Source organism: Ruditapes philippinarum, unplaced genomic scaffold, assembly GCF_026571515.1.
Source record: "Ruditapes philippinarum isolate M1 unplaced genomic scaffold, ASM2657151v2 ctg2707_1_1_1_1, whole genome shotgun sequence".
Classification (NCBI taxonomy): domain Eukaryota; kingdom Metazoa; phylum Mollusca; class Bivalvia; order Venerida; family Veneridae; genus Ruditapes; species Ruditapes philippinarum.
In genome coordinates, this window is record NW_026861209.1 from 58014 (window position 1) to 72991 (window position 14978).

Below are 14978 nucleotides of genomic sequence, written 5' to 3' on the forward strand. Positions count from 1 at the left end.
GAAGGTCTTTTTTATATCGAAAACAAATAATAAAAGGAGATAAATCTAATCGTGAGTAATTTGTATGTTGCTTATGTTTGTCGGATTTTCACTTATTAACAAAGTTTTTATTTTATTTGTTAAAATACAAACACCAGAAGCGTTTAACATTAACCAGATATTTAAAATTCAATCAATATGGTATTTTGGTTTTGACTGATGACATAATTTATGTAGATTTTCTGACATGTAACACGGGAGAAAATACATTTTAACAATGGAATGGGAAGTGACCTTTTGCTTTTACATAAATAAAGCCATAATGTTGCATAACAAAACAAAATACTTTGTAGTCTTTGTTAAATGTTGGCCCGACCCTATGACAATAGTAAATCTTATTTGTATCAGGATTTGTTAATTCACAACTATGATCTCTCGAGCCGTTCTTTGAGGTTTCAACCTTTTCTCTGTCAATTAAATGATACATATTTTTGTACTGTTACAGAAGATTCTGATGGGATAATGAAAGAAGCAATAAATAGTTTAAAAGGTCCACAAAAATTGAACAAAGACTTGTACAGTGAATCTAACCAAGATAAATGTGCCCTCAGATTATCTGATGTTTCACAACACTTCAATCCCATAACGACTGACTGGGGTACATGGACTTATAAAAAGAGACTTGTTTGTCCAAGTTTTGATCTGAGAAACTATCGTTTTACGAACCATCCTCCTGTAATCTACATCAAATGCGGAACAACTAACCTGCATAAGCGAAACCAAATACAAACAATATCACATGAAAGTGACTGTGTCGATTATTATATCAAACAATGTTGTACAGATAAAATGACAGTTCCGAAGATTGTGCATTACGTGTGGTATGGACTTAAAGTCAAATTTGATTTTTATGGATTTTTAGTTTTATAAGTGCTTTACAATTCGTCCGTCCCTGCTTGATATTGATCCATGGAAATATTTTACCGCAAGGTTTATATTGGAAGTTTATTATGAATATATATCCGAAGAAATTCACATTGAAAGACTTATTGAATCCAAGAAGATATTCGGAAAGAAAGTGAAACACATCAATAATTTAAGTGATGTTATTCGTATTGAAGCCTTGTTGAAGTATGGAGGAATATATTTAGATATGGACATGGTACTTATGAGAGATGTTGACTTGTTACGACAGTATCCATGCACTATGTCTTATTTAAGACCACATTTTCACCTTGATTCTTCGTATATTATGGCAAAACGAAACTCCACGTTTATGCAAAAATGGCTTGATGGTTATAAGTATCACTATATAAACGATTCCTACTCCTATAGTGCTATGCGATACCCTTACATGTTGGCTACAAATTTCACAGATTTAATACACGTTGAAAATGAGACAATTTCAAGACCTTACAGTCTGTATGGTGTTGCAATATTTAAACATGGACTTCGTTTACTAGTATTTGATTGGTCAAAACTTTACGGCGTTCATCTTTACAGCAGAAAGAATGAGGAAGCTGTGAACGAGATGGTTATAAGAGACCTAAATACAACGTTTGGAGCTATTGCTCGGCACATAATATTTGGAAATAAAGAACTATGCTCTAAATAAAATCTACTATAGGTAGTACTTGTATAAAGATATATTAATTTGTGATTTTTACGGCCAAATAAGGTGTACTCTGTATATGAAAAGGATAAAAAGCTCAATAATTACTAGTCCTTTGTCGTCTTATAAATGGTATTAGAGTAACATCTTGAATGATCAACCGTCAAAATAAATAGCAGATACTGATTAACAAGAACGATATTCAAAGAAACATCACTATACATTGATAGTAGAAAATGCATGATAAAATAAAACGTGTATTTTGAAGCAGTTCTTATTGTGCATACTGTGTGACATTGCTATAGAAATACAGTGTAGCACAATGGAATACTTATTCTGTTAACAGACATCACTATCTTGATTAAACGACCTAGTATAAATAAGTTGATGACAACGCTTTATGTCATTCATAACTGATGACGATTAATATGGAACACTATTACCTGTACCAGAAAATGAGATACGTCTTATATTAAGATAATTATACAAAGTGTTTTAGGTGATTGCCTTGCACTTTTTGTAATAAAGGTAAAGATGGACAGCAGAATAACTGAGATACGTCTCTATATCATATTAAATAAACAAACAGAAATGTGAAATGTTTCATTTAACCGATTTTACTGGAAATAATTCCTGAAGGAGTTCGATATCTGACCAAATTTTAATTATATTGAGTGGAGGGGTGTTTGAAATTTCAAGCAAGCAAAATCAAACATTAACATTTTTTTGAATTCAATACACAATACATTGCGAGTATATCACTCTTAAAACATATCACGTCCTTAACCTGCTGGAACCGAAAGTGATCAGCGTGTGCCACCATTATAAAGCCTGACCGGCGTTCATGCATATCTGTGCACTCCGACAAGGTTATATACTGTCGGGGGCTCTATTTCTGTATTTTGATATTACGATATATCCAATATTATTCCAAATTCATAACAGAATATTTTCTTACACTTATTCAGCTGGTTAATGATATTTTTCGAATTACGTTGCTTTCTTAAAAAAAAAATCACTAATGAGCATAAAAGCTAAAAGAAAAATATATGGGCATAATTGCATTTTAATTTCTGAAGCCGTACCTCCAATTTTACAGGTCTTTAAAACGGTCTGCCAACGAAGCCCTTACTTGTAGGGTGAATACAACGCGTGACTTGTTGTGAAATTGTTATGGTATGACCGTGTTTGTTAACACAATATGTATACAAATTAATATCATTTGGGTACAACAATATAGTTTAGCTATTTCACTGATTCCCCACCATTCGTTTCCAAAATGATCATACAAATAATTGTTGTGAGTAAGGTCAAGACAGTAAAAGCATAAAAGTTGAATTTCTCCGACATGATCACCATGTCTTCATATGTGTATTCAAGTTGTTCGTCTAAGTTATCATCCTCTGGTTTATCAGTTTCATTTTCAGCCCAAGCGGTGCCTTTACTTTTTGATAAGTCAATTTTCTCTTGGGTGACAACTTGAGTCTCTTTGATACCATGTACATCTTTTACCTCGGACAAGGCATCACCTCTGGGTCTTCGTCTGAAAGCGAGAGCGGATTTAGATTGCAAACAATAATAAAATATTCGTTTGACTGATGCTGTTTTGGTCCTAAAATTGTATTAACGTAATGTTTACAATATAGCATCAGTGATATTTTATATGAAACCTTACTTCAACGATTTACTTCGTGTCCACGATATATGTATTGTTTTCACGACATACATGTACATGTAATATCTTGTTCACAAAATATAATTTTCTGTTCCAACGATATAATACCTCGTTTTCACAACAATAATATAGACATGTATCAGAAAATAAAAAAGAAATTCACATGATACCACTGTACCACCGTGAGTACTTGAACCAAACTATAACTTCCAATAATAATTGACTTTACCCCGACATAATGAATTTCTTTTGTACGGATCACCAATAACCTAAAACAATACAATTAAATTGCATCCGCCAATTTCAAACAGAAATCTATTTGCAGGAATTAGTGTGGTCATTATGTAAAGGATTACTTTACACAACAACTATAAATGTTAATAAAAGATTAAACAACTGTCATTGTATTACAAGTATCAGCGGATGGAAGGTGATAATTTACAAGGAGCCTTTGTATTATAGTTGAAAAACAATTTCGAATATTTACATTATATAAAATATACATTTCCTGCATTGTAATGTTAGAATCAACAACACAAGCATACTAACCCGGGAAAGATAGTGTTTTATTTAACGAGTTTTGGGAAAAAAAATTTTAACAACAAAAAAAAAACCAAAACCAAAAAAACCCCAGAATGACAAAAAATGAAAAATGTGAAAAGATCGGTTTGATTGAGCCTGTTTATGGACGATATTGGTGCAAGCTACCATCCACGTCCCACCTAGCACGGACTAAAGCAGAATTCACCATTTAAACAAAAACAAAAAATGGCGAAAGTGGATCAGAGGATATGAAGTCTGCATATCACAGAGAAGACGTCAAAAAACTAATTTAAAAAAAACATGCAACATATCCTAAGGGTGATTATACAGTATTCAAGAATGAGGAATACAGGAACATTCCTGCAGTATGACCAGTATGACCAAATGAAATCATTGTTGTACTGATAGCTTATATTTTATATTTTGATATCGAAATCCCTTATTATTGTTTAAATAAAAAGCTTCAATTTCAAAACAGGACAAACAAATTACATAGATTCAGCGGAATAAAATTGAATACAAACCTGTATTTTGTTAGTTTAGCAAGAAGTTGGACAGTTTTCTTGCATGTTGTGCCCATGATGTAAGTCTTATTATGGAGCTCGTGAACTCTGCATACAAGCACCGTAACCAGTGTTTGTACAGAACACAGAATAAATGTCATTAATAAATATACACCTGAAAGTAAATATAATTAAATGATTAATATATATGATAACTTGCATACAAATCATATCGATAAAGTCTGCATTTTCTTATTTCGCGTTTAATAAGTACTTAAAATTTAATTAACAAAAACGTATTAATTAGGCATTAAGGTATTTATTGAATGCCGTTTCCTAATCTAATTTGAAGAACTCAGGGTTGCGTTTTATATAAAGTGTCGTAAGTGTATCCTAAAGTCTAAGACATAAAACCAACTTCAGGATTATCTTGAGGCTGTTTCGATAAAAAATTTTATCTTCAGTCAAAGACGGAAGACAATAATTAAATTCATTTTGCTGATAAAAGTTAAGAAATACAATGACAGATTTTTATATTCACAATGTGTTGTTGCTCATCTTTATTGCTATTCAGAAGAGTCATAAAATAAGAGTCTTCTATGAAATGCAAAATTGGCTCAGTTTTGGTCTCAAGACTGATTTCAGACTTTCTATTTAACACAGCAAATGTGTGTATCATATAATAGCCGCTAAAACAGCTATATTTTGACATACGCAAACAATCAATCGCGCTATGATATGATGTTTGAGTACACAGTTTCATACCCTGTTTATAATATATGTCATGGTAATTTATGGATAAAAGACTTTACGAGAAGTACATGTTAAAACAAAACTATCCGATGAATGAATTTGTTCAGAAATTGAAAAGAAAGATAAATATATGAAAATATTTTTTAATCCAATCCATATCTGTTGTTGTTGTACTAAGTTGTAAACATTGGCTGCAAAATGATTTGTTCATCTAGTGTAGAGTTTAAGAATTTAAACACACGTTATCGATGCATATATAACTTACTCAGAACGCAGATATGAGTTGATGTCGGCGGTATACTGTCTGAAACTATTGTCATAACAACTGACAATGACAATAAAATTGTCAGAGCAAAGCCAATCTTTTCTCCGCTTTCTACCGGCAGAATAAAAACAAATGGCGCCATCGTAGCAAGAATGATAACTGGGAGGAGCATGTTCAACAGATAGTATGAATACTTTCTCTTCAGTTCAAGAGTGAAATCTATTGCTGGCAGCTGGTAACCACTGAGTGATCTAAAACAATCAAGTTAAAACAAACATAACAATCGAGTGTAAAAGTCAGTGTATGTTGTCAGTTTTCAGACGCAAAGAAACAAAGTATTGACAAAAGGGGGAAGTACTAGTAACAAAATATTACCGTTAAGAGATGTTGTATTCATATTTTCACAAAGAAAACAAGGATGTTGTTAATCAATACGAGCATTTGCTTGAGTCAATAAAAAACCAAAAGCTAACAATACAAAACTGAAACCAATTGTTTTCATGCATCATATAATTAATAAGTATTAATATGTTTTAATGATAAATGTATATTTTTTAATTATGTCCAAATGCTAATGACAGGTCTAAATAATGCTTGCTCGTACATGTACACTAAAATATTACATTTGCGTAGGTAAATGAGGGTACTATAGGATTGGATGATGAAAACATATATATAAGAAATCAAACCTGTAGAAATTTGAAAGACTCAATAACACCAAGTCTTCAATTTCATGGTTTTGCAAAACTCAAGTTACAAAAGTGGTTTTAACATTTCAGATATATGTAAGTTAACAACAGCAAATGTTGAGTGTGTGGTGGCAGCTGTTTAATATTGGTTGCTCGACGTTTATCTCAGTGTTCTGATAAATTCCTGGTTCTAAGGAGTCAGTACAAAATTTGTGAAGTATTGAATACAGGTTAAGCTGGTGCTAAAGGTCATGTAAGATGTTTCATTTTTCATTTTGAAACCTGTGCATTATTATTGTTCATAATTGTCCCAATTTTTAAAACAGTGATGTTAACACTTTGCTTACCTTGTTCTGTTTGTTACTGATGTCCCAGTGACTTCCCATTCGCCGTGTTCCTCATAAATGTCAAGATTGATGGTTCGTGACATTGCACCAAGGTCTATCATAAATTCAAGAAACAACCAAGATGAAACCTTCAATAAAAAACATTGTTTTTACAACTTTACTGATTAATATTCAACAGACAAGTTTGTCAGTGTACTTGTGCAGAGACGAACACATTTGAATTGATTCTCTGCTACATTTCGATTTCCTTAATTTTATAACGCTATAAGAATTAATGAATGATGTTTCCAGAATTTTGTGAAAAAAACTCGATGCGTGCACCAATTCACTGCTTATTACGATAGCATCAAAATGCTGTATTTACATTTTTCATTGTCCTATTCAAATGTGTCATAATTGCTTTTCTAGTTTGTTTTTTTTTTTTTTTTTTTAATGAGGGGTTAGACCAATATTTGGGTGCAAAGTTTCAGATCATTCGCTCACTCTTTTTTTTTCTTTTCAAAATACTGAAAGAAATTATCGCATGACTGGGACATGAATGGTGATACGCCTTAGGCATTGATTGTAGTAAATGTTGTTTTGAAATAATTATATTTTTAGATAAATATGTTCTTTAAGTGGTGACAATTAATGTCAAAGCAATAGTAAGTGAAAAAAGTCTTACCACTAACTTGCAGCTTTGTGAATCAAATGGATAGTATTTAATGTTGACTGTGCATTGTGCTACAAAACTGGCAGGTGCCATCCATACGACATCCCCTGTTGAAGCCACATATACAGGAGAACTTGCGAAATCAGAATTGTCACCTAGTATCTTTAGTTCGTCAGCTCTGAATTTTGTTTTATTTTATAATAAATATATACACAAGTTTATTCAGGTAAATGTTTTTAAAACGATATAATTTCAAAATGGTATACACACACGATACAAACAGTATACGATGAACAAACAAAAGTAGAAACTGTGAAGAAAGAAAAACAAAAATATATTTTAAAAATATATATAAAAACACAAACGTTTAAATGAGTGTGTGAGCGTTTATTAATATATTAAACTTTTCAGAAACTGGTAATTACATAAAATTTATATCGAATGTACGATTTTATGGTTTTAAAAACAAATCATTGAAAGAAAAAAGTGAGGTTGGTTCTAGAAACCTACGCGTTGATAGGAAAAGGCGAGCTTGATTGTAACTAAAACATAACTTACGCATTACTCAAAACTAATGGCGGGATCCATATGTCAGAAAGTCTAAACATAGAAGCCGTTATATTTCCGTAATTTGAAGGTGTCCATTGCAATCGGTCATCCTTCCAGTCCTGGAAAAAAAAGTTTGAAATTATGTAGAAAGAGAAATATGACAACATAAAATGTGTGTGTATGTTTTTTTGTTTTATTAATTTACTAAAACTATTACTTAAAGACTTTGTTTGTTTGATTAATCAGTCTTTCTTTTCTATCATAGATATAAGAAATTTAACTAATCTTTCAAGTTCATTGGACTAATTGTGTAACTTGGTTTGGCGATTATACATTTTACCAACAGTATAAAGCCATGTCAATCCGTTAGTAGCTATTTTTTCCGGCCAAAGGCAATTTAATATCAGTTTGACTTCCTGTAATATCTACATGGAAGTATTGAATTTAAGAAGAAATTGTCGTGGTATCATTGATAATTTTTACATTTTACATTTCTTTTTACTGCACTTTTACATGTGATTTGGTATCTTTTATTAAGATCCTGTATATTGAATAAGTACGCCGATTTGTGTATTACTTCTTGACGTCTCTTCCTGTAAGATGAAGAATTCTAGTCGAAATGTTGTATGGATTTTATAAAACAATTATTATATTTTTAAGTTGAAACTGGAGTTCATTTCTATATTCAAACTTACATTTGTCATTTCAAAAGTTTTGGGAGTACCATTGGCCATTCTGATATAAAATGTAAAGGAAAGCTATTGTTTATTTTGATTATTATTTATAACATTGAATGCAGTGTTTTGAATGCAAAGCACGGCAAATCAATTAAAAAACTTTGCGAACATAAATTTTACATATTAATGTAATACAACTGCATCTTGTTTTGTTTTGTAAGATACATACTAATTTTCCTATATTGTAATTATAGTCACAGTCATATGGTAATTAGTGTATATAAGACATGTATATATTTTTATTGGAGCATTTAATTTGACCAAATGTGAGATAAAAACAAACAGCTAATAGTTTTAAAATATTTATCTTCATTGTAAAAATGGTGTAACATTTTTGTTAATTCGTGAAAGGTAAAGGAGACTTTTCTCGCAACCGTTGAACTGACACGTCACGACCCATATTTTCTGTATACATGGATATATGGTTCTTTTTATTTTCAATGAACCAGATAAGTGCCTTTAAATCACAATTGTTTACTTACAATTAAAAGAAAACCCATACTGAATAAACGTTGAGTTACAATGTCCTGAAAATATAGAATGAAATTATGAAAAATAAAGTTATATAAAAATATATTTTATCTAAAATGTCTTAATAATTTATATTTATTCAACCATGATATAGTCTGATTTTATTGACCTGTCAATTATGAATACATTATAGGACTCATTTAAATATTCGATCCGCTTTCGGTTTGGTCCGTGTAGTTTACGAGAATTAATGTGTAGTATATTAGTCATGGATTGAAAGTCACGCCAGCTTAATGTGAAGGTTTTCGTTAATTCACAATAGCACAGTCGGTAAAGAGAATGCCTGATAACTGAGAGGTCTGTGGTTCGATCCTTACTATTGCCATTGTTTTAGTACTTTTTCTTTATTTTGGCAGTATATTTTAATGGAACAGATTTGTAGTGTGTTTTAAGGCATTGAAAAGACATTTTTTTGAATTTAATCCGTTTTAATTTTAAACATGAATTCTTAAAAAAACATTTTATTTAAAAAGAGTATATACATAACAAAATTAAGTAAAACATAATCAAATAAAACGAACAACATAAAAAATCATATATAGATTCAATGTTGAAAGTATTAATAAGAAAAAAACATATACCAACGCGGCCTCGAACTTAAAACACGCGTGGCAAGTAGATTATAAACTCGTGATTTACCCTATTGCGCTATTACGTTGAGTACACTTAGTTTAGAGATACAAATTAAATTAAATTGCATCGTACAGCGTACATCTCACGGAACTTACCGAACATCTACCGAAGATTAATATACTGTGTGCATCGACCGTGTAAGACAGGTAAATAAAACCAAACAATAAGTGTCAACTTATTGTTAACGTATAAATTTCCTTAAATATCTTACCGACTTGAATGAGTTTTTGCGTTGTATTTGTTTGCAATTTTTGCAATGTCGAATTAATAAAAGAAAAACTGCCAAAATAAACTTTTGCCATGGACATATTTTTCCGGTTTGTAATGGCAAATACTGCGTGTATGTTTTTGAAAACGATAAAATAAAGATTTGTTCTTTTAATCATTTAATAAAATGTGATAATTGTATTTGCAATTTAATAACGCATATACAATTCATATTAAATTTCTTTTGTATTGTTTTTTAAAGTTACCATATAAAATATAGAATTCTCGCAACGTTTCTTTCATATGCTCTGCAAGATTTATTGAATTATTTAATTATATTTTATAAAACACGAGGTATTACATTCCTGAAATAGTAATATGGAATAGAGCTAAAGAAAGCCAAAACATCGACAAAACTGAAACCTACCAGTTCAGATATATGCAACAGTCCAAATTCCAACAAAAGGTTTGTTTGTGACTGTGGTCTTTGTTTCTTATCGTAATTAGCCAACATGTCTTTTTGTAACGTAGTTGTATCATTTACTGTGTAGACTCTCTGACTGGCTACTTCTTCTTGGAAAATGCTAAGACAACATACTGAAATGAACACATCGTTGTTAACTTATTAAGATACTCGAATTATCCCTAAAATATAAGGCCTGTTATCAACCCTACTAACAATTTTCCTAATTAATTTTAAGTTAATTGCTTTATGTATAGAACTGTTTAGTTCTAAACGTGTCTATTCAGGTTTTTGACACAAAGTTGAGCTATTCTTGATTAATTAGTTATTTATCTTTACTACTGAAACATTTTCAAAGGAATATCTTTCTACAAAAAAGATTAATTTGTAGGCAAAGACTAACAGACATGATAAAAAATTATATTTGTAATATAAATGATATTAAAACTTAAAAAGACTTCATGTGTAGATCTACATGAATAATTTGAAATTTATTCAATTGAAATAATGCTTTTAGTTGTACAAAAATGTAACACATAATAAAGGGCGAATTGTGCACTAGTTGTGAAAACAAAAATCTTGGAACATGGCTCATGAAATAAATACGATTCCTTTAAACCTGGTATTGAGGTTCTGCTTATAAAATATTGCCGCCAAAAGCCGCAGTTATCAAATTTTAAATCAAATATTACACATTAGTATAAAGTTTGAAGATAATCTAAGGAAACATTAATATGGCTGTAAAAGTTGAAAATTACCACAAAAACGTTTATTTGACCCTGTTAAAGGACGTTCGCTAAAGTTGTCATAAAGTAAAAAACCTCCGTATAAAAGACATTTACATTTTGGCGACGATATAGGATTTTACTACTAAAAAAACATTTACTTTCTGTCTGTTTTTTCACAGAAAGTAACCAATGATTTGAAGGATAACAAGTATATTAATCACTAGTATAGTCAAAAATGACAAAATGGATGTGGGAACATTCACTTACTATATTTTTCAGCATTGGTTAGGAAACCTGATTTGAAACAAAGAGCTAATTGAATAGTCTTTCCTCAAAGAGGACTAAAAATTAAGCACATGTTTCAGTGCATTTCTACTATGTTAAGCCTATGGTCAAAAATGCAAGATGATGTCACGGGTACTGGATTTTGTAAGATTGTTGATCACAGATGGAGTTTACATTGGGCACCTAATGAAAAAAAACGGAGGCAATATATTTTCGTAACGCGCCAATGGCAAATTGTAACAGCAAACTGTTTCCAAGATCATATATTTTAAGAACATTACGGTGAACAAAATGCCCCCAAAGTTAGTATGATAAATAAACCTGGCCCACAGCCTTAACGATAAAAATTGCGAATATAATTGAAATGCTTGTTTACAAATCCATGTATATTGTGGTGTAAAATGACATATGCTTGTGAATTTGTTAAAATAAATATTTTTAAACTCAAATTTGCGATAACATGTGGCCGAACATTTCTACTTATCCAATGAACAAGTTTTTGCACTTCAAGTCAAATCGAATGTCTGAATATTAAATACCTAGTCTCATGATCAAACATCAAACATGCAATCATCTATACTGATAACATTTCATGTTAAAAAACAATACATTATATAAACCCTAGAATGTAACCTTTATAGAAATTTAAAAACTAGTAATTGTTCTGTAATTGTCAACCAGGGATATTCGTTAAACTGGAGTTGATTTCTATCACCCAGTCAGGACAAATTATTTCTAATTAAGGACTTTATTTCTGAAAGAAACAAAATCAATTTTCATAATTGTAAATCGTTGTTTTAATAGATTTCATCACAAAGTGTCGGGTATTGCTTGGTATTTCAATTATTTCCGTACTGTTTCGCAAATATTTGTATTGTTTCGTTTCAACGTTTTTCAAAGGTATCTCATTACTATGATGATTTCTATAATGCTTTATCGATCATTAATAGTAAATAATTAATACCTAACTCATTAACTGATAACGACTATGAAAAATTACTCGTTTGTGATTCTTTTATGACATTTAATATTATTATTGCCCGCGTCTTTTATATAAGCAGCAATCAATATAAATAATTAGAAAACAAATCATCTACGTAGCATGAGTCTACGACTTTCTAAAAAGCTATTCGCTCTCATTATCCTGATATTCAGATAACTATCAATACATGTGTTCAATGGAATTTGCAACTGACGTGAATGCTATATTTATCGTTTGAAAAATGTTTTGCTTTCTGTCCAGAATAAGATAATTATTTATGAATTTATGCTTTAATAGAAACGTCAACGGAGATTTGATTCCTTAATATTATTAAAGAGAAGAATTTACAAAGCGCGCTTTATACAAACAGATGCTGTCTGACTATAGAACATATTTGCTTTCTGAAGGAAGCAGTATAATCTCTTACATTCGAATTTGCCCTTTATACATGTTATATTCTGGTTAAGCGTGATTTTTTATAACTTAAGTTATAAAATACAGCACTTTTGACCTTAAAAATTATAGTTACCTTTAATTCAGCTCCAAAAGTTGAATGGACCTTAACTTCTGGCTGATTATTGTGACTAAATTTTGAATAAGAAAATACCTAGTAAGTTATATGTTAACTTTTAAATAAATCATGCGTAATTCATTTAGTAGTTGAAGAACACATTATAAGGGTAGATTAATAATCTCAGTATATCCAATTTTAGTAACAAAACCAAGCTTAATTGTCTAAATGGATTATATTATATTAAAAGATTTACTAATTTAAAAAGATTACAACAGATTAAATTACAGCGGTATGGCCGGTATCTTAGATAAATGTCACAAAAAGTTTTAATTTTAAGGTATAAGGTGCCTTATGCAGAACCTCCTTCTGACAAATATTTATTTTCATTGAGGATACTGAGTTTACTTGGCGCGTGGGTTCAAGCCTGTAACAGGGCCTATTTGTTCTTACATTTCATTTTTGGGGTCTTGGTAGATTATGGTTTTAACTGTTTTTAAAAATCATCTTAAAGTAAGAAATATTTGCAATTTGCTTTATACTTTTTACTGTTAATTGAGTGAAAATAAGGTATATTTACAATTTCAAAGTGATAAGGTCTACAATGGGCACATTTTACATATGTATTTCAAATATTGATTAAAACAATAGAAATTTATAATTTGGATATGTTTTTATGAAATGATGCTTGAAATAAAATGCCGATAAAGCGCTAAGTGTTGTAGAATTGTTATTTATATACAACTATATGAAATATCCCATCATATATCTCACACTTGAACAGCTTCCGTGTGTAATTCTTTCACGGTTTGCAATTATGTCTAATAATAAATACTATCAGAGTAATTATAAATGTATAACAGACATTCCATTATAGACCGATTCACTTTAAATGTTTATATTTCAGATCGGGATGGTAAACTTCCTTTATATTGTTGGTACAAATGTTTAGAATTGTATTTAGATAATTATTATTTCAAGATAAAACGATATCCAATTGATAGATGAAAAATAGACAGTTTTAGAGCCCACCCGTTTTCTGTTTCATCAATCAAACAGATACATGCTTCAGTTAACCTCAATTATTAATTAAGATATGATTTTCATTTGTTTTGTTTTTTTAAACTATTGCTGTTTCTTACCTCTTTTATTGTATGATTGTTTGTGATTAGAAACGTAAGTTTTTAGAAGACTTTTGAAGCATTGTCAGTCATACATCAGATACCTTAACAAATTATAGCCATGAGTAAGAACGGATTTTTTATTAATAACCTTTAGTTTTATATCTAAATCATTTTACGTAAGCATTCATAAAAATGTATAACATTTTCATGATATTAATGTTCAGAAATTCAACTTCGCTCGCTAAATGCTGGCTGTCTGATTAAATATATCTTGTGTGCTCGTTTATGTCGGATTCATTTTTTTAAGTGTTTTATCAAATAAAATAATAATTATCAACACGTGACGACAGTTCTAATATATTTATCTATTTCATGCTAAAAAACGTGGAGACTTACCTACAGTGCATGCAATATCACGTATACCCATCTTAAAAAATGTATAATTCAAGTATTACGCCGATATTATCTATCATATACTAATAGCAATAACAGCGTTTCCTTTTTACACTCTCACAATATTTCAATTTCAAGTGTTAAATACAATATTGATTCAAAACGCCGGATCAAGTGTCACAAAAATACTTTTTATTTAAAATGTGTTTACTTGTTTACTTGTAAGTGAAATGTTCTTCTTAAAGCTATTGAAGGTTAAAGTAATTAATTACTTTACTATGACACTGGAACGGCGCAGACTTTCATTCATTGAAAAAACACACGCTTGTTTATTGATATAGTTATTGGGTTTTTTCAAGCTTTTGGACACCATCTTAATTACTTGTTTAAAGGCATGTTTTCATTACTTTCCATTGTTCAAATATTCTGAATATTGTCTAGATTAAACGAAATTAAGTACACGAAAAAGTGGTGGCATTTTTGTAAAACAAGAAGTATAATTAACTGTGGAATGACAAGATTTATTTTGCCAGCAGTTAAGAAAAATCCAAGTACACAGTGCATTAGTCTGACACTTCGGGACACATTTTAAATGTACACGTTTCCTTTTATATTTCCGTTAAATTAAAAGGTAATAATTTTCTCACGTTGTCGCCGTCTGTTAATGGGAACAGTTTTTGCATTGGACAAAACCCATTGGCTTAAGAGCTGTTGATTGCATTGCTATGTACCTTCTGACTTTTTTATATACCCATCTATTTGAAGACAACGATACGAAAGCATTTAAGTATCAAAAAAGCGTTATAACGGGAATGAA

General features: G+C 30.4%; 1 protein-coding gene across 1 annotated transcript; it reads right to left on the reverse strand.

Moving 5' to 3' along the window:
* Positions 1–1199: 1199 nt before the first annotated feature.
* Positions 1200–14325, reverse strand: LOC132714879 (neuronal acetylcholine receptor subunit alpha-2-like). The gene is made up of 9 exons (XM_060697794.1): positions 14165–14325; positions 10103–10272; positions 8787–8831; positions 7577–7686; positions 7031–7196; positions 6367–6494; positions 5331–5581; positions 4334–4487; positions 1200–3134 (listed from the first exon to the last, which is right to left on the reverse strand). The coding sequence occupies exons 1-9, from the start codon at positions 14193–14195 to the stop codon at positions 2837–2839; spliced, it is 1353 nt and encodes a 450-aa protein (XP_060553777.1). The 5' UTR covers positions 14196–14325; the 3' UTR covers positions 1200–2836.
* Positions 14326–14978: the final 653 nt, after the last annotated feature.